We start from the raw sequence: 21,034 nt of genomic DNA, 5'->3' as shown, positions 1-21,034 counted from the left end.
GTTTTTACTGGACAACTGGGACAAGAGTTTGGTCATGGCATCCAAAAGTGATTAAAGTTCAGTGTACTTTGTGTGAATAACTTGCAGAGCAACCTACTGTATATCTACCTGCACATGATGCTATGTCTCTGCTGATATGGTGAATATCCCAGAAGTGTCTGTTCTTTATTGGAGATGATAAGTTACACTAATAAGATGTAGATTTGGCGAACCAACCACCAGTCCTCATCCTTGAGGTCTGTCCTCTTGGAGAACTGAAACTAACTGCTTGAAAACATTTTTGATCAGGCATTAACCATACTTTTGTGTGGATCAAAGCTGCTGGTCAGAGGAAAAGTTCAAACCACAGTCCAAACTTTTTACATCCTAACTCTAGGTTACGCAGCCTATAAACTATCAGGGCTTCCCAAAACATATGAGCCAATCCACCTACATGACATATGGCATTTTACACTTGAAGTAACCCATTCTATTGTGACTTGTTTCTTGAAATATTACAGCTTTTTCTTGTGATATTATGACTTAATTCTTGAAATCTCAGATTATATAGTGGCTCTGTAACAAGAATGTCAAAGGGAGAAAGATAAGTATGTAAGATTTCCATTAACTTTAGAGGCCATTGTTTATGGTGTTGGACTGAATTGCATTGTTTTGCTTTTTTTGTGGGTGTGTGATGAAAGTAGACACACTAACATAATCATGCAGTTTGTGTCACGGAAATATAACTGAAATAATAAGTCAGAGGAAAGCCTCCCTGGAGGATGGAGATTTTCCAGGACCTGCCCATGTTACAACTGGAGCCATCAGAGCTTTTAGTGGGGGATGAGATAGAAAGATGACATCTGAAAAATGAGGAAGAAGAGGGTGGCAGCTGGTGTTGTTGTGTAAGCAGACAAACATATAAGAGAAATCAGATCAGAGAAGAGCATCATTTGAAGAAAACACTTTGACCAACACCTTCATCACTCTCTAGTGGCTAAAATATGGAGATGATTGTCCTTGAAGAGGAATCTGAGATCTCAGTGGTTAATGAAAACCTCCATGATGCCTCAGCCATAAATCCTGCATCAAAGATCCACTTTGTTGAAGACAATGACGTGCCTGCTGCAGTGCCTGGTGAGACAGAAATCCTACTGTTCTTTTTGAGGTTCAGTTTTAAAAAGCAACACAAGTAACAACGTTAGCATTAATGTTAATCTTATCTGGTACACTGAACTGAAGTTTTATGTCATAAGTGATGCATTGGTTTTATTTAGTGGATATTTGTTCCCGTGGGTTTTGGTGGTCAGTGCTGGTTGATTTGGATGGGACCACTGTAATTTTCATGTCTTTATGAATAATTATATTTTACCTTTGAAATTTGATTAGGAAAAAGATAATGCAAACCTAAGAAATTCAACACCCCAGTGTTAAGTGCTGTGTATGTAATTTTAATTTTAAAAATATTTTTGTATTGACTATTTGTGCATTGCACTGCATTATGAAAATAGCTTTAGTTACATTTTGTGCGCTTGGAATTATGCTGCAAAAATGGAAACAAAGAAAATGCTGCAATATGAAACAAAAAGCCCACTGTAGCATTTTTTTTTGTATTCATTTCAGTGACACAGTGATTGACACAGTGATTGTTCAGTCACAATCTGTGCAATAAAGAAGTGCCTTCTTTTAAAGAGATTTTTCTTCGGCCCTTAAGTAACAAAGTGATTCTGCTGGGAGAAAAATGTGATTAGTGTTCTGATCCAAAGAACTTGAGATGTGTGTTTTGGTTGTATCCGTTAAAAAAAAAAAAAAAAAAAAAAAATGAACTTACTATAGTATAGTACAATTGTCTGTTGTAAAAAAAAAAAAATCCTGCACAGTAATCAAATGTTTAGAAACTTGAAGTACAGTAATATTATTATAGCAGGGACTTTAGTAAAGTGGTCTGCTTTGTTCTATGAAGTATTCGGCAATACTTAGATTGAGGTTATGGTTTCATCTCCAGGAAATAATATAAATCATAGTAACATCTGGTTGTGCGTGTGTGTGTGTGTGTGTGTGTGTGTGTGTGTGTGTGTGTGTGTGTGTGTGTGTGTGTTTGTATGGACCCCACAGTTGGGCAAAAGGGAGAAAAATGAGTATGTGTGTGTTTCTGTGTGTTTACAGACTGGCTGTTTTGAGCTTTGGACTAAACATTTACCTGTGTGACAATTTTGTATTTCACCCTCAGGTCTTGAAGAAGTGGGGAACAGTTGCTGCAGAGATACTGCAGTGTTTCTAGTGTGTTTTGTCTCTCTGACTGGACTCATACTGTCTGTTTCTAGTGTTAATTTGTTTGTTTATACATCAAAGACAATTACCAGACACAACTCTGAGTGGGAATCAAAGACAGACCAGTTACAGACCAGTTACAACAACAACATGATTAAAGAAAGAGACCAGTTACAGACCAGTTGCAACAACTTGACCAAAGAAAGAGACCAGTTACAGACCAATTGCACCAACCTGACTAAAAAGAATAACCAGTTACAGACCAGTTACAACAAGCTGGCTAAAAAAAATGGTGATCTTCAGAGAAAGCTTGAAGGTAAGCAGAGATGACATTTCTAAGGAAACTGTGGGCGACTGCTGGCTGCTGAAAAGCTGACGCTGAGCTGTGATGCTTTATATATTGCTGGAGCTGAACAGCATTGCTTGATGGCTGTGAGCTTAATTGCATTGCTGGCGTAAAAGAATACTTTGCCCACAGAATGACTGTTTGTAAATAAGTCAAGCCATGTTACCTTGAGTTTGGGTTTAATAACAGCAAAACTATATGAAAACATCCATTTACAAACTCTCACACAAAGCGTGCAGTATAATCCAAGTCTCATTTATCCAGTCGTATGCTCAGAACTTTCCAAATATACAATTTCACGAAAAAAAAAAAAAACCTTCAATTTTGGAGTCTGCCTTTGAAGAGAGCATAGACACATTTTACTTTCAGTTCAGTTTTAAACAGTAAGGTTTTAGTGAAAATGCATGTTTTTGGAGTACTGAGTACTGAGCACCACCGTCTGAGCTTCACGATTGAGGGCAGTGCATTGTCATACCAGGTGGTGATGCAGCCAGTCAGTGACATTCATTGACAGTGTAGTTTTTGATACTCCTACAATTTGTTATAGAAAGAGAATTTGTGCTAAACTAACACATGTAGAGATGATGAGATTCAATCACAATCCATTTGTAGGATCACCAGTGATCACTGTTACAATTACAATAACGCTAATTATACACTTACAGATTAGGAAGAGGAACACTGTCATTGATGGATTAACACGATATATGATGGGAATTCTGTTTCAGGTATTGAGGCCAGTTGCAAAACCTGACTGAGGAGAGAGAGGAACTGAAGAAGAATCTGCATGACTTTGGTAAGTACGATAATAAAATCAAACCCTTGCTGCAATTTCCAGCCTGTGAGCCTTCATATAATACAGCAGACATACAGGTTTATCAGTGATACCACCTTGGCTCTTTGTTTTGTAGCTGTAAACACTACATCTGTAAATTCTTGTTTTTAGATATAAATTTATCTTTCTTTTTTCCACTAAGCTTCGGAAGGATGGATGTATTTCAGAGGTAGTTTCTACAACATTTCTTCTACTGAGAAAACCTGGGCAGACAGTAGAGATGACTGTCGTCGAAAAGGTGCAGACCTGGTGATTATCAACAGCAAAGAAGAACAGGTGAGGGTGTGTGTGTGTGTGTGTGTGTGTGTGTGTGTGTGTGTGTGTGTGTGTGTGTGTGTGTGTCTGTACAGTGCCGGACCTGGTACATTCGGCACCTCAGGAAAGCTTTCCCCAGTTGGCTTCATTTCTGTAACATTGTAAACAATTTGTTTCTTTTTTTTAAACAAGGAATTCACAAGACAATTCCAGAAGTACATGTGGATTGGCCTGACTGACTCGGAGACAGAGGGGGTGTGGAAATGGGTGGATGGGACTCCAGTGACCCAAAGGTTCACACTATTTTAAATTCTAATTGAATTAACGCCCTGTGCTTTTCTTGTTGTGTCCTCTGATAAAAGTGTATTTGTTTTTGCTTTTATTTCAGCTACTGGGGTTCTGGGGAGCCTAACAATAAAGAAGATGAAGACTGTGCTGAAATAAAGTATCATGATAAGGAAAGCAGCTGGAATGATGGAAAGTGTTCCCTTTTACACTTATGGATGTGTGAAAAGAAAGTCCTTCCATAACTCTGCATCCACGCCCACCAAACTCAGGACAATCAGTGCATTTCTCAATTTCAGCTGAACATTTGAGGAGATTTCACTGTTTTCCTGTTGTTTTGGAGTTTCAGTGTGAACTTTGATCTTTGAAGCAACCTGAATATTTTCATATGGACACAAACACATTATTTTTCAGGTGTAAAAAAAAAAAAAAAACAGATTTAAAACCTGCTCATGACTAAAAGTGGCCCATTAATATACAAAGAAACAACTGTTCTTCTAGGTTCACTGCTTTGGCTGCAGAGAATAATGAAACATGCTGTACGTTGTGCATGCTTTGATTCATTGCTGTATTAATGTCTGCTGTGTCCTCATTAGTTGACATCATACACTGACTTAAATCTTGTGATGTCTACTTCCACCTCAGTCTGGCTAAATCAATGCAAAGTCAATCACCAGTGCCCAGCTGTTCAGAAGTACTCTGATCTGATTTCGGCTGTCAGACAGGATCAGATCTGGGAAATGGGTTGGCAACAGTGTATCTTGACACTATATGCAGCCATGTTCTCATGAAAGGAATGTGAGTGTTTCCTTTTAGGGTGTTTTCAACAGAGAATTGGTGCCTCTGCTATGAATAACCCACCCCTCCACTGGTGACAAGCTTCTCACTTCATCTTTAAGGTGTCTGCTTTTAAAAAGTATGAACATTGCTTTCCTGACATGGTGAAAATTGTATCATATGACTTTCCTCTTGTTGAGTACATACTACACAGTAAGTAAAGGCAATGGTTTCATTTTTGTTGTCTTTTCTATCATTATGCCATGTTTCCTTTAACTCTGTTGACTTGATATCTATTTACTGGATTAAAACTGACTGACTACAGAAGGGGCAGAAGCAGAGAAGGAAAAATTTTGACAGACAGAGAGTGATCCATTTCTCACCATACAGGAGGAAGTGTATGTTGGTACATTCACTGACCTCTGGTGACCACATGGTCTTACTTCTCTTTTAATGTCTATTGTCTACATCTTGAGTAAGTGTTGTTATACTGGTTTAACATTTGCAACAATAATACCAATAAGGATAAAAAAAACAGTGTGGGTGGGCTTGTTTTTAAATGCAATGTAAAATATGAGGTGTCTCTTGGTTAGTGGTGTAATTGGATGGCATACTTAAATCTATTCTGCAGACATTACTGGGTGTAGTACAGAGCTTATTTGTTCATGTGATGTAGATTCAGAAAAAGGAACTTTTTATGATGGCTATTGATGATGATGTTTACTGTGAATATAGTCGTACAGTAAGAGGTAGTATGGATCTCAAAACTGAGAAAATGTCGTCTAATTGTGATGTACCGAGATATTTCCAGCTCTGGTGCAGATGTGAGAGGGTTGAGTTGAAATAACACATCATCGCTGAAGCAGTAATAACCTCTGTATGATGAAGTTGTTTGACTCAAGACAGAAAAAACATTTATTTTAAAATGAGGAAGTACATGAGTTCTTTGCAGTTTAAGCAACATACAAAAGAAGAAGCAGATCACAGAAACCACCAGTAAGACATCCATCACACTCTGAGTGAAATATGGCCGTCTATGAAAATGCATCAGAGATCACTGTGGAGATGATGAACCTCTCTGATGCTTCAGCCAGGACTGCTGCCTCCAAGAGTCACAGTGATGAAGATGGTACCACAGGGCCCGGTGAGACAGAATTGCTATCAATGTTTGGCTGTTTGAAACATCAAAGTAACATCACAAGGTCACACAGGGTATACTGTCATTTAGAGATTTAAGAACACATCATCCAGAGAATCTGTGTTTGTAGGTTAAGTGTAGAAGTGAAAACGTCCTTTTAGTTCCATGGTCTTTATTTATTTATTTATTTTTATCAACTCTGTGACCATTTAAACATTGTTGTATTTTCATTTATTTTGTATGAATGTCATGTTTACCTTTTGACGGACAGATTACCCATTTCAAAGATGATATTTATTACTAGAATTTCGATCACATGGCTGTGACATTATACCAACGAGACCTGTTTGATGTCTGACAGAAAGTCAAAAAACAGCCTGACAACCAGCAGTCGTCCCTTTTGAGTCTTCTCACTTTTTTGCAGAAGTTGTATATGGTTAGTGTTTTAAGTGCTTAGAAAACTGTTAATCAGGTAATGCACCGTGTTTGTGTGTGTATGTGTGTGTGTGTGTGTGTGTGTGTGTGTGTGTGTGTGTGTGTGTGTTTTCCATACACAGGAAGAAAACTGCTCAGATGTGTTGCCGTGAGCTTTTGTCTCCTGTGTGTCCTACAAGTTGCTCTAAACATTTCCCTCCGTCTTGCTCTCTGTGAGTTTTATTAAATTATTACATCATATATTAATTAATATGAATTCATTTTCGAACAGCAGAGTTGAAGCTTATCACTACAGATGTTGCCATTTCCTGTGTGATACCATGGTTGTGTGGTTTGTCGCTGTATGACAGAATGGTTTGTTTAACAGATACATTTAACTTATAAAATACCTACAGCTTTATGGAAAGATTCATGTTATATGGAAATTCTGTGTTAAAGTGAATTGTCTCTTTAGTTGTGAACATAATCTGATTCTGTTGCAAATGATGTTAGCCCCTCCACCAGGGATTGATGCCAATATTAAAAATCTGACTGAGGAGAGAGACGAGTTGAGGAGCATCAACCTTCGTAAGTACGATGATGAAACTACTCCAATAATCTGGATTTAATGGATCCAATACTGTGCATATAATACAGTGTTACAAGTGTTACATGTCATCAGAATAATCCCAGTTAAATCTTATAAATTACAACCTTTAAGTTATTGTTGGACCTCTCACTCTAAAACCATGGGTATGAATATGCTGCTCTAACAGCCTCCACAGAGAAATTTGGAAACTGGCTGAAGAGATTTTCTTCAATTCAATGAGAAGATTAACTGAATGAGTAAATACTGGTTTAGTAGGTGGTCAAAAAGACCACTCCAAATCAATGCTTACTTACACAGGAGCATTCAAAACCTTTAAAGGCTACAGGAAAGAAAGAAGAAAGCTCACATCATACTAGAAGAGAGGATGGGCCTTTCTGTGGTTGAATTCATGATTTATTATCATGTCGTGTTTTCAACAGGTAAACCTTCCTGAAGTCTAGTGTACATTAGGTGACAGTTTGGGTCTCTGGTCTGTAGCTGTATGATAGAATAGTTCTTTAAAGGCTGTAGTTAGTAACTTAAAAAAATACATTGTGTAATATTTGCTGAAACTGTCACTTATCTACAGTGTTACATGAGACAGATAGTCTGTAAATAATATCAATGTTCTCTGCTTCCTCATATTGCTTCTAATGGCAGTACCACACAGTAAATGAAAACAACCAATCAGAATTGAGGGGCCTCTAACGCAGCTGTCAATCATGGCTGGTGAGCTGCTGTCAAATTTTCCAACTAGGCGGCGCAGATCAAATATAAATCAAGATTCTGTCACTGCATTGCCTCATTTTCACATCAGATGTTTTCAGAAAAATATTTTAGTGCACAGTTTAGCTGTAAAATGAGAAAGATAGTTTGTGACCTGGCTGCTATGTTGGAAATAGCCGAGTCAAAAACAAAGCACAGCCCAGGAGCTGAAGCAAATGTTCCATTTTACAGCTAAACACTAAAGCACAAAAACTTGAGAAAACATCTGTGGCAAGAAATAGGCAATGCGGTGACAGAAACGTGGTTCATATTTTATCAGTGCTGTCTGAACCTGATTAGATCATGTGTCTTATCTACTTCTGTGTGGAAGCGGTTACATTTTCAGTAAATATGAAAAGAAGTTATTTTTACTAAAGTTACAAACTGTATCTTTAACGACTGTCATTAATAGATCAGTTTAATGTGGACATTCTGTTTGAAAGTAAACTTTCTCTTCAGTTGTGAACATTCTGGTGTAAGTGACGATAACCTCTCCACTAGGTATTGAGGAGAGTTATAAAACCCTGACTGAAGAGAGAGATGAGTTGAAGAGGGAGCTGAGTAACTTTGGTGAGTGTGGTAAGGAAACAAAAAAAGGAACATATCATGTGCATAAAAAATGTCACGCCTTTACAGAGTATGTGGTCAGGCCTCACAACGTTCTAAATAATGTGTTTCCAATACGTTCGAGACAAGCTTTCATCAGCTTGTGACTAAAAGTACTTGTCCTAATGTTTTTGTTTGTTTTGTTTTCAGCAGGTAAAAGTGCACATGTGCGTTCAAAGTAGTTTTTCAACGTATTTTGTTTGTTTATTGAATAATTAGAAATGTCTGTTCTTTCCTCTAACAACAGGTCATTATTTGAACCAAGGATGGGTGTATTTCAGTGGTAGTTTCTACTATATTTCTTGCCATTTCCTGTGTGATACCATGGTTGTGTGGTTTGTCGCAGTATGACAGAATGGTTTGTTTAACAGATACATTTAACTTATAAAAATACCTACAGCTTTATGGAAAGATTCATGTTATATGGAAATTCTGTGTTAAAGTGAATTGTCTCTTTAGTTGTGAACATAATCTGATTCTGTTGCAAATGATGTTAGCCCCTCCACCAGGGATTGATGCCAATATTAAAAATCTGACTGAGGAGAGAGACGAGTTGAGGAGCATCAACCTTCGTAAGTACGATGATGAAACTACTCCAATAATCTGGATTTAATGGATCCAATACTGTGCATATAATACAGTGTTACAAGTGTTACATGTCATCAGAATAATCCCAGTTAAATGTTCTGCCAAGAGGACTGATATGATGATCCACTGTTATAAATTACACCTTTAAGTTATTGTTGGACCTCTCACTCTAAAACCATGGGTATGAATATGCTGCTCTAACAGCCTCCACAGAGAAATTTGGAAACTGGCTGAAGAGATTTTCTTCAATTCAGTGAGAAGATTAACTGAATGAGTAAATACTGGTTTAGTAGGTGGTCAAAAAGACCACTCCAAATCAATGCTTACTTACACAGGAGCATTCAAAACCTTTAAAGGCTACAGGAAAGAAAGAAGAAAGCTCACATCATACTAGAAGAGAGGATGGGACTTTCTGTGGTTGAATTCATGATTTATTATCATGCCGTGTTTTCAACAGGTAAACCTTCCTGAAGTCTAGTGTACATTAGGTGACAGTTTGGGTCTCTGGTCTGTAGCTGTATGAGAGAATAGTTCTTTACAGGCTGTAGTTAGTAACTTAAAAAAATACATTGTGTAATATTTGCTGAAACTGTCACTTATCTACAGTGTTACATAAGACAGATAGTCTGTAAATAATATCAATGTTCTCTGCTTCCTCATATTGCTTCTAATGGCAGTACCACACAGTAAATGAAAACAACCAATCAGAATCGAGGAGCCTCTAACGCAGCTGTCAATAATGTCAATCATGGCTGGTGAGCTGCTGTCAAACTTTCCAACTAGGCAACGCAGATCAAATATGAATCAAGATTCTGTCACTGCATTGCCTCATTTTCACATCAGATGTTTTCAGAAAAATATTTTAGTGCACAGTTTAGCTGTAAAATAGAAAGATAGTTTGTGACCTGGCTGCTATGTTGGAAATAGTCGAGTCAAAAACAAAGCACAGCCCAAGAGCTGAAGCAAATGTTCCATTTTACAGCTAAACACTAAAGCACAAAAACTTCAGAAAACATCTGTGGCAAGAAATAGGCAATGATAGAAATGTGGTTCATATTTTATCAGAGCTGTCTGAACCTGATTAGATCATGTGTCTTATCTACTTCTGTGTGTTGCACTTTACAGTTTCAGCAAATATGACACAAAGTTATTTTTACTAAAGTTACAAACTGTATCTTTAACGACTGTCATTAATAGATCATTTTAATGTGGACATTCTGTTTGAAAGTAAACTTTCTCTTCAGTTGTGAACATTCTGGTGTAAGTGACGATAACCTCTCCACTAGGTATTGAGGAGAGTTATAAAACCCTGACTGAAGAGAGAGATGAGTTGAAGAGGGAGCTGAGTAACTTTGGTGAGTGTGGTAAGGAAACAAAAAAATGTCACATGCTGTTACAGAGTATGTGGTCAGGCCTCAGAATGTTCCAAATAATGTGTTTCCAATACGTTCGAGACAAGCTTTCATCAGCTTGTGACTAAAAGTACTTGTCCTAATGTTTTTGTTTGTTTTGTTTTCAGCAGGTAAAAGTGCATATGTGCATTCAAAGTAGTTTTTCAATGTATTTTTGTTGTTTGTTGAATAATAAGAAATGTCTGTTCTTTCCTCTAACAACAGATCATTATTTGAACCAAGGATGGGTGTATTTCAGTGGTAGTTTCTACTATATTTCTTCAATCGAGAAAACCTGGCAAGACAGCAGAGATGACTGTGTGCAAAGAGGTGCAGATCTGATGATTATCAGCAGCGAAGAGGAACAGGTGTGTGTGTGTGTGTGTGTGTGTGTGTGTGTGTGTGTGTGTCTGTGTGTGTGTGCAAAAGAGAGAGCGAGAGAGAGAGAGGTGTTTCACTATCAAAAAGACAGACTAAAGTCATGAGTACATATTTAGGGCTCCATGCTTATGATGGTTTGTTGGACCATCACAAAGGGGCGGGACTAAGCAAAAGGTCAATTGCAAGACAGTACATGTCTTAGAACTTAAAGTCCATGTTTTGTGTGTGTGTATGTGTGTGTGTGTGTGTGTGTGTGTGTGTGTGCGCTTGTGCGTATGCCTGCATGAATCTGTGTGTAAGACAGATGTAATGTAGAATAAAATGAAAAATATTGATGCAGGGGTCAGTGAGGTGGAGGATACAATGAAATCAGTTTAATTTCTGCTATGGTGTTTACAGTTTGTGTCTCTCTTCTCAAACAAGGATTTCACAAGACAATTCAAGAAGTACATGTGGATTGGCCTGACTGACTTACAAACAGAGGGGACATGGAAATGGGTGGATGGTACTCCAGTGACCAAAAGGTTCACACTTTTTTTATTGAAATCACTGTCATGTGTTTCTTTGGGTGTGTTGTCTAAAAGAAAAAAAATGTGTTTATATATTTTTATTTCAGCTACTGGGGTCCTAAGGAGCCTAATGGCGGGAGAGGTGAAAATTGTGGGGAAATGAAGTTTGATTCGCAAAACAGCTGGAATGATGGAAGCTGTTCCCTTTCACACTTCTGGATGTGTGAAAAGAAAGTCCGTCCATAACTCTGCATCCATGCCCACCAGACAGAACAGAAAACTCAGGACAGTCAGTGCATTTCTCAGTTTCAGCTGAACATAAGAAGAGAATCAACTGTTTTCATGTTGTTTTGGAGTTTCAGTATGAACTTAGATTTTCAAAAAAACCTCAACCTCAATATACTTGTTTGTACATGCTCATAATTTTCAGGCACAAACAACATTTTCTGATTTGCCAGCCTATGTGAATCCTGGTAATGACTGTGCTGCAGGGAAGGTGGTGTGTTCACATAGGAGTACATAAAAACAAATATACAACTAGGTTCACATGCTTGAGGTGCTTTTGCTGCAAAAAAAGACAGAAAAGACTGTGATATGCTATAGATTCATTGATTCATTGCTAGATAAATATCTGCTGTTTCTTCATTAGTTGACATCATATGCTGACTGAATTTATATCTGTGAATGTTTATCTTAAATTTCCAGTGTGTAGGATTTAAGGACATCAGTTAGCAGAAATGGTATATGATATTTGTTGTCTTTGTGTTTTCATTACACATGCACACGCGCACACACACACACGTAAATATATATGCTGAGCCAGCATTTTTACCTTTCAATCAACAAGAGTACTGTGCACTCAGTTTATTTTACAGTAGGCTTAAAAATACACAAGCCTGCAATACTTGGAATGTACTGTAAAACATGTGAAAAATTGTGAAACTTGAACCTTTAAATGTCCAAAACCTTTTAAAGTGATCGTTCCCTAAATGTGACAAGGTTCACTTCCCCTTTTGATATATTCAAGTTTCCTCAATTGTAAACGCTGTCAGTTGTTTCCAGATTTGAGCCAGTTAAGTCAGTTTCAGATACATTATTAGCTCCTAGTTCAGTAATTGTTCTGGGTCAGTTGTAGTTCAGGGTGCACCTGATAAAAATAAAAACAAAGGGAACGTGGAGCTTGTGACACAGTCCTGCTGCACTGGTATCAAAATGAAGGAGTAAGAGAAAAGCTGTTTTCCTCATTAGAAAGGATGAAGAGGTTCAACAGTGTCTCACCATCTCCCTCATCAAGGAGAGAATTCAGAAGATCCAAGGCACTTCAGGGACACCCTGGTCTCACTTTCTGGGGGTCAAAATATGCCACTTGGGCAATGTCCCTGCAGCATCTGTAGAAGATGTACTTGGCTTTCAACCAACTCCAAATAAACTCATTTTTAGCAGGGAAGTCTGTTAAGAGAGGGTGTGAGACAGCTGGATGGGTCCAACAAGCACAGGACTTTGACCCCGAACACCAGTGTCCGTGTCTCATGTGAAACTAAATGTAAATGTAAATGTAAATGTACTTCATTTATATAGCCCTTTACAACAACCCACAGGTGAAGCAAAGTGCTTTACAGAATATAACATACAATTTAAAACACAGAATAAAAGAATAAAAGAATAAAAAGAATAAAAGTACACACTACTGGGTATTAAAGGCCATCCTGAATAAATAAGTTTTAAGTCTTGATTTAAAGAGGCCCAGGTCAGAGATGGCACGCATGTCACAGGGGAGCTTATTCCAGAGCCTGGGTGCAGCAACTGAAAAGGCTCGGTCACCCCAGTGTTTATACTTAGACCTGGGCACTTCCAACAAAAGTTGGTTGGATGATCTCAAAGCCCTGCCATGCTCGCGAACAGTTAAAATCTCAGACAAATAGGATGGGGCAAGGCCATTGAGAGCTTTAAAAACAAACATTAAAAGTTTAAAATCAACTCTAAAATGGACAGGAAGCCAATGGAGAGAATAGAGGACTGGGGTAATGTGCTCTCGTCTACTAGTGCTAGTTAACAGATGGGCAGCAGCATTTTGAACAAGTTGAAGGCGGCTAAGAGAAGACTGAGAGGTGCCAACATACAGTGCATTGCAGTAATCTAGTCTGGAGCTATGGATAGCTCTCTCCAGGTCGTGACGGCTCAGGAATGATTTTACTTTGGCCAGGAGACATAACTGATAAAAGCTTGTCTTTACAACATTGTCAATTTGTTTATCAAATTTCAAATAACTGTCAAAGATCACTCCCAGATTTCTGACAGTAGGACTGAACGATGCAGACAAGGTGCTAAAGCCAGTCGTCACAGTATCCCCAAACACAATGCACTCTGTTTTGTCTTCAGTTAAATGCAGAAAGTTTTGGGCCAACCACTGCTTGATGTCAGCAATACAGTCAAGTAGGGAACTTTGTGCATCAGTACCTCTAGGCTTCAGTGGCAGATAGATTTGCAGATCATCTGCGTAACAATGAAAAGAAAGGTTGTGCCTGGCTATAATAGACCCAAGTGGTAACATATATAACGAAAAAAAGAATAGGGCCAAGAATAGAACCTTGTGGGACCCCACATGAGAGAGAGGCACTGGAGGAGCAGGAATCACCAGTCACTACAGAAAAGGTTCTATCGGACAAATAAGACGTAAACCACTTAAGTACAGTGCCGCGAAAGCCAACATAGTGATTCAGGTGTGACAGGAGGACTGTATGGTCCACTGTATCAATGGTTGCTGTGAGATCTAGCAGAACTAAGACAACAGGGCACTTGGCATCAACAGACAGTACAATATCATTGTGTACCTTTAACAAGGCAGACTCAGTGCTATGACGAGACCTGAACCCAGATTGGAATTTTTCAAAAACAGAGCTGTTTTCCAGAAAGGACCGTAACTGTACGAAAACAACTTTCTCTAAAACCATAGAGAGAAAGGGCATATGAGAAACAGGTCTAAAATTTGATAACAACGAGGAGTCAAGATGAGTTTTTTTTAGAAGGGGCCTAACCACAGCGTGTTTAAAGGCAGCTGGGACAGCTCCTAAACTAAGGCAGGTGTTCACAAATACCAAAAGACCAGGCCCAACAGTATTAAAAGCAATTTTTAACATTTTGACAGGAACAACATCCAAAAGACAGTTAGTAGGCTTCAAATATTTCACAATGTCAGCGAGGGAGGGGAGAGAAACCAACTCAATGTGCTCAAACACAGCAGAGTGGGCTGGGGCAACAGACAGATCTTTATCAAAACTCTTGTTGGTAGCCTGTCTGATGGAATTCACTTTGTCAACAAAAAAGCAAAGGTTAAGGTTGAGTTAATTTTTCACATCAGTTGCTTGTCAGTCGTTAATAATTTGTTAGTCACATGAGTTGTTAGTCAGGTTGAGTTATGTCAACCACGATTTTTCCTAATGGCAACCAAGTATTTTTGTTGCCTAAACCTCACGTTAGTCGACTCACATGACCCCTTTTAAAAGAAAACACAGCAAAAGGCTGCCCTCCATTATTATAATAATGTCAGGCAATTCTGACCAAGTGTGAAAATAGGACGAGGCCATAGTGAATTAGGACGTCATTAAAATTTTCAATATGCCACTTTAACATAATTGCAATTATGAATAAAACTGTTTTTAACACTGGCAATGTGTAACCAGAATAGCCAGGCTGTAGTGCATAGACTGTAACACCATTCGGCAATAGTGCAAAAGTACCTGATAAGCAGCAAAATGAAATGAACTACGATACAAATTTTTATTAGTCAGTATAAAAAATGCAGACATTTTCTTTAGATTTAGTTTAGCTTTTAAGCCTGCAGTGCCTTTTTTTAAAAATAATATTTGTACGGTTGTTTTAGTTTTGAAGATGCAGTTAAATATATCTGTCCGGTATGTATGATTCTAAACAAGAACAGGATCTTGAGCCATGAGGCCTGTGTGGAAAGTACAGAAATATTCACAGAGAAGATTCCTGTAAAGGTTTTGTAATGGACTCCTCATACTGCTGACTTATCAGAAATAATCAGAAATAACACATTTGAAGTTGCCTAATGTGGTGTAACGATGTAATAATCAGATAATCAGTTAGGATAATGTAAAATTAAAAAATGAGACTCACTTTTTCATGTGTTTTCATGTGTATACAAGTGTGTGTATGTGTGTGTGTGTGTGTGTGTGTGTGTGTGTGTGTGTGTGTGTGTGTGTGTGTGTGTGTGTGTGTGTGTGTGTGACGGTTACCAGACACAATCCTTAGTGGGAATCAAAGACAGACCAGTTACAATAACTTGACCAAAGAAAGAGACCAGTTGCAGACCATAAGACTGAAATTATAATACTGTCATGGTAAACAGATGGGAGCAGTCTCTACGTGTTAAATAAATGATGTTGAAGTTACAGGTTTCACCAAACAGCCATTTCTCTAATTGTCAGAGAAAAAGAAAACATGTACGTAATGTTACAGTCAATAACCAGATGTGATCTGAAGCTTGATTTCAGCAGGAACCTGGTTTTACTGGACAACTGGGACAAGAGTTTGGTCATGGCATCCAAAAGTGATTAAAGTTCAGTGTACTTTGTGTGAATAACTTGCAGAGCAACCTACTGTATATCTACCTGCACATGATGCTATGTCTCTGCTGATATGGTGAATATCCCAGAAGTGTCTGTTCTTTATTGGAGATGATAAGTTACACTAATAAGATGTAGATTTGGCGAACCAACCACCAGTCCTCATCCTTGAGGTCTGTCCTCTTGGAGAACTGAAACTAACTGCTTGAAAACATTTTTGATCAGGCATTAACCATACTTTTGTGTGGATCAAAGCTGCTGGTCAGAGGAAAAGTTCAAACCACAGTCCAAACTTTTTACATCCTAACTCTAGGTTACGCAGCCTATAAACTATCAGGGCTTCCCAAAACATATGAGCCAATCCACCTACATGACATATGGCATTTTACACTTGAAGTAACCCATTCTATTGTGACTTGTTTCTTGAAATATTGCAGCTTTTTCTTGTGATATTATGACTTAATTCTTGAAATCTCAGATTATATAGTGGCTCTGTAACAAGAATGTCAAAGGAGAAAGATAAGTATGTAAGATTTCCATTAACTTTAGAGGCCATTGTTTATGGTGTTGGACTGAATTGCATTGTTTTGCTTTTTTTGGGTGTGTGATGAAAGTAGACACACTAACATAATCATGCAGTTTGTGTCACGGAAATATAACTGAAATAATAAGTCAGAGGAAAGCCTCCCTGGAGGATGGAGATTTTCCAGGACCTGCCCATGTTACAACTGGAGCCATCAGAGCTTTTAGTGGGGGATGAGATAGAAAGATGACATCTGAAAAATGAGGAAGAAGAGGGTGGCAGCTGGTGTTGTTGTGTAAGCAGACAAACATATAAGAGAAATCAGATCAGAGAAGAGCATCATTTGAAGAAAACACTTTGACCAACACCTTCATCACTCTCTAGTGGCTAAAATATGGAGATGATTGTCCTTGAAGAGGAATCTGAGATCTCAGTGGTTAATGAAAACCTCCATGATGCCTCAGCCAAGAATCCTGCATCAAAGATCCACTTTGTTGAAGACAATGACGTGCCTGCTGCAGTGCCTGGTGAGACAGAAATCCTACTGTTCTTTTTGAGGTTCAGTTTTAAAAAGTAACACAAGTAACAACGTTAGCATTAATGTTAATCTTATCTGGTACACTGAACTGAAGTTTTATGTCATAAGTGATGCACTGGTTTTATTTAGTGGATATTTGTTCTCGTGGGTTTTGGTGGTCAGTGCTGGTTGATTTGGATGGGACCACTGTAATTTTCATGTCTTTATGAATAACTATATTTTACCTTTGAAATTTGATTAGGAAAAAGATAATGCAAACCTAAGAAATTCAACACCCCAGTGTTAAGTGCTGTGTATGTAATTTTAATTTTAAAAATATTTTGTATTGAATATTTGTGCATTGCACTGCATTATGAAAATAGCTTTAGTTACATTTTGTGCGCTTGGAATTATGCTGCAAAAATGGAAACAAAGAAAATGCTGCAATATGAAACAAAAAGCCCACTGTAGCATTTTTTTTTGTATTCATTTCAGTGACACAGTGATTGACACAGTGATTGTTCAGTCACAATCTGTGCAATAAAGAAGTGCCTTCTTTTAAAGAGATTTTTCTTCGGCCCTTAAGTAACAAAGTGATTCTGCTGGGAGAAAAATGTCATTAGTGTTCTGATCCAAAGAACTTGAGATGTGTGTTTTGGTTGTATCCGTTTAAAAAAAAAAAAAAAAAAAAAAAGAACTTACTATAGTATAGTACAATTGTCTGTTGTAAAAAAAAAAATCCTGCACAGTAATCAAATGTTTAGAAACTTGAAGTACAGTAATATTATTATAGCAGGGACTTTAGTAAAGTGGTCTGCTTTGTTCTATGAAGTATTCGGCAATACTTAGATTGAGGTTATGGTTTCATCTCCAGGAAATAATATAAATCATAGTAACATCTGGTTGTGCGTATGTGTGTGTGTGTGTGTGTGTGTGTGTGTGTGTTTGTATGGACCCCACAGTTGGGCAAAAGGGAGAAAAATGAGTATGTGTGTGTTTCTGTGTGTTTACAGACTGGCTGTTTTGAGCTTTGGACTAAACATTTACCTGTGTGACAATTTTGTATTTCACCCTCAGGTCTTGAAGAAGTGGGGAACAGTTGCTGCAGAGATACTGCAGTGTTTCTAGTGTGTTTTGTCTCTCTGACTGGACTCATACTGTCTGTTTCTAGTGTTAATTTGTTTGTTTATACATCAAAGACAATTACCAGACACAACTCTGAGTGGGAATCAAAGACAGACCAGTTACAGACCAGTTACAACAACAACATGATTAAAGAAAGAGACCAGTTACAGACCAGTTGCAACAACTTGACCAAAGAAAGAGACCAGTTACAGACCAATTGCACCAACCTGACTAAAAAGAATAACCAGTTACAGACCAGTTACAACAAGCTGGCTAAAAAAAATGGTGATCTTCAGAGAAAGCTTGAAGGTAAGCAGAGATGACATTTCTAAGGAAACTGTGGGCGACTGCTGGCTGCTGAAAAGCTGACGCTGAGCTGTGATGCTTTATATATTGCTGGAGCTGAACAGCATTGCTTGATGGCTGTGAGCTTAATTGCATTGCTGGCGTAAAGAATACTTTGCCCACAGAATGACTGTTTGTAAATAAGTCAAGCCATGTTACCTTGAGTTTGGGTTTAATAACAGCAAAACTATATGAAAACATCCATTTACAAACTCTCACACAAAGCGTGCAGTATAATCCAGTCTCATTTATCCAGTCGTATGCTCAGAACTTTCCAAATATACAATTTCACGAAAAAAAAAAAAAACCTTCAATTTTGGAGTCTGCCTTTGAAGAGAGCATAGACACATTTTACTTTCAGTTCAGTTTTAAACAGTAAGGTTTTAGTGAAAATGCATGTTTTTGGAGTACTGAGTACTGAGCACCACCGTCTGTAGAGCTTCACGATTGAGGGCAGTGCATTGTCATACCAGGTGGTGATGCAGCCAGTCAGTGACATTCATTGACAGTGTAGTTTTTGATACTCCTACAATTTGTTATAGAAAGAGAATTTGTGCTAAACTAACACATGTAGAGATGATGAGATTCAATCACAATCCATTTGTAGGATCACCAGTGATCACTGTTACAATTACAAGAACGCTAATTATACACTTACAGATTAGGAAGAGGAACACTGTCATTGATGGATTAACACGATATATGATGGGAATTCTGTTTCAGGTATTGAGGCCAGTTGCAAAAACCTGACTGAGGAGAGAGAGGAACTGAAGAAGAATCTGCATGACTTTGGTAAGTACGATAATAAAATCAAACCCTTGCTGCAATTTCCAGCCTGTGAGCCTTCATATAATACAGCAGACATACAGGTTTATCAGTGATACCACCTTGGCTCTTTGTTTTGTAGCTGTAAACACTACATCTGTAAATTCTTGTTTTTAGATATAAATTTATCTTTCTTTTTTCCACTAAGCTTCGGAAGGATGGATGTATTTCAGAGGTAGTTTCTACAACATTTCTTCTACTGAGAAAACCTGGGCAGACAGTAGAGATGACTGTCGTCGAAAAGGTGCAGACCTGGTGATTATCAACAGCAAAGAAGAACAGGTGAGGGTGTGTGTGTGTGTGTGTGTGTGTGTGTGTGTGTGTGTGTGTGTGTCTGTACAGTGCCGGACCTGGTACATTCGGCACCTCAGGAAAGCTTTCCCCAGTTGGCTTCATTTCTGTAACATTGTAAACAATTTGTTTCTTTTTTTTAAACAAGGAATTCACAAGACAATTCCAGAAGTACATGTGGATTGGCCTGACTGACTCGGAGACAGAGGGGGTGTGGAAATGGGTGGATGGGACTCCAGTGACCCAAAGGTTCACACTATTTTAAATTCTAATTGAATTAACGCCCTGTGCTTTTCTTGTTGTGTCCTCTGATAAAAGTGTATTTGTTTTTGCTTTTATTTCAGCTACTGGGGTTCTGGGGAGCCTAACAATAAAGAAGATGAAGACTGTGCTGAAATAAAGTATCATGATAAGGAAAGCAGCTGGAATGATGGAAAGTGTTCCCTTTTACACTTATGGATGTGTGAAAAGAAAGTCCTTCCATAACTCTGCATCCACGCCCACCAAACTCAGGACAATCAGTGCATTTCTCAATTTCAGCTGAACATTTGAGGAGATTTCACTGTTTTCCTGTTGTTTTGGAGTTTCAGTGTGAACTTTGATCTTTGAAGCAACCTGAATATTTTCATATGGACACAAACACATTATTTTTCAGGTGTAAAAAAAAAAAAAAAACAGATTTAAAACCTGCTCATGACTAAAAGTGGCCCATTAATATACAAAGAAACAACTGTTCTTCTAGGTTCACTGCTTTGGCTGCAGAGAATAATGAAACATGCTGTACGTTGTGCATGCTTTGATTCATTGCTGTATTAATGTCTGCTGTGTCCTCATTAGTTGACATCATACACTGACTTAAATCTTGTGATGTCTACTTCCACCTCAGTCTGGCTAAATCAATGCAAAGTCAATCACCAGTGCCCAGCTGTTCAGAAGTACTCTGATCTGATTTCGGCTGTCAGACAGGATCAGATCTGGGAAATGGGTTGGCAACAGTGTATCTTGACACTATATGCAGCCATGTTCTCATGAAAGGAATGTGAGTGTTTCCTTTTAGGGTGTTTTCAACAGAGAATTGGTGCCTCTGCTATGAATAACCCACCCCTCCACTGGTGACAAGCTTCTCACTTCATCTTTAAGGTGTCTGCTTTTAAAAAGTATGAACATTGCTTTCCTGACATGGTGAAAATTGTATCATATGACTTTCCTCTTGTTGAGTACATACTACACAGTAAGTAAAGGCAATGGTTTCATTTTTGTTGTCTTTTCTATCATTATGCCATGTTTCCTTTAACTCTGTTGACTTGATATCTATTTACTGGATTAAAACTGACTGACTACGCAGAAGGGGCAGAAGCAGAGAAGGAAAAATTTTGACAGACAGAGAGTGATCCATTTCTCACCATACAGGAGGAAGTGTATGTTGGTACATTCACTGACCTCTGGTGACCACATGGTCTTACTTCTCTTTTAATGTCTATTGTCTACATCTTGAGTAAGTGTTGTTATACTGGTTTAACATTTGCAACAATAATACCAATAAGGATAAAAAAAACAGTGTGGGTGGGCTTGTTTTTAAATGCAATGTAAAATATGAGGTGTCTCTTGGTTAGTGGTGTAATTGGATGGCATACTTAAATCTATTCTGCAGACATTACTGGGTGTAGTACAGAGCTTATTTGTTCATGTG

The 21,034-nt window shown here is 38.1% G+C and overlaps 1 protein-coding gene and 1 long non-coding RNA gene across 2 annotated transcripts in view; both read left to right on the top strand.

Moving 5' to 3' along the window:
- The window catches only part of LOC125883745 (secretory phospholipase A2 receptor-like), a 29,837-nt gene extending 9,807 nt beyond the window's left edge, over positions 1 to 20,030 (top strand). Inside the window, exons 5-15 of the mRNA XM_049568266.1 lie at positions 6,814 to 6,888; positions 8,156 to 8,233; positions 10,465 to 10,607; positions 11,044 to 11,144; positions 11,237 to 11,370; positions 16,634 to 16,768; positions 17,836 to 18,192; positions 18,952 to 19,020; positions 19,202 to 19,335; positions 19,493 to 19,593; positions 19,689 to 20,030. Coding sequence (XP_049424223.1) covers positions 6,814 to 6,888; positions 8,156 to 8,233; positions 10,465 to 10,607; positions 11,044 to 11,144; positions 11,237 to 11,370; positions 16,634 to 16,768; positions 17,836 to 18,192; positions 18,952 to 19,020; positions 19,202 to 19,335; positions 19,493 to 19,593; positions 19,689 to 19,830 — 1,469 coding nt within the window. The 3' untranslated portion in view covers positions 19,831 to 20,030. The remainder of the gene's footprint in view (positions 1 to 6,813; positions 6,889 to 8,155; positions 8,234 to 10,464; positions 10,608 to 11,043; positions 11,145 to 11,236; positions 11,371 to 16,633; positions 16,769 to 17,835; positions 18,193 to 18,951; positions 19,021 to 19,201; positions 19,336 to 19,492; positions 19,594 to 19,688) is intronic.
- LOC125884978 (uncharacterized) lies at positions 987 to 3,583 on the top strand. Its single transcript, XR_007448780.1, has 3 exons — positions 987 to 1,116; positions 3,325 to 3,392; positions 3,574 to 3,583. It is a non-coding gene; the product is annotated as an uncharacterized LOC125884978 (long non-coding RNA).
- Positions 20,031 to 21,034: the final 1,004 nt, after the last annotated feature.

This window comes from Epinephelus fuscoguttatus, linkage group LG3 (assembly GCF_011397635.1).
Source record: "Epinephelus fuscoguttatus linkage group LG3, E.fuscoguttatus.final_Chr_v1".
Taxonomy (NCBI): domain Eukaryota; kingdom Metazoa; phylum Chordata; class Actinopteri; order Perciformes; family Serranidae; genus Epinephelus; species Epinephelus fuscoguttatus.
The sequence above is the reverse complement of the archived record's forward strand: the minus strand, read 5'-3'. Positions and strand labels throughout refer to the sequence as shown.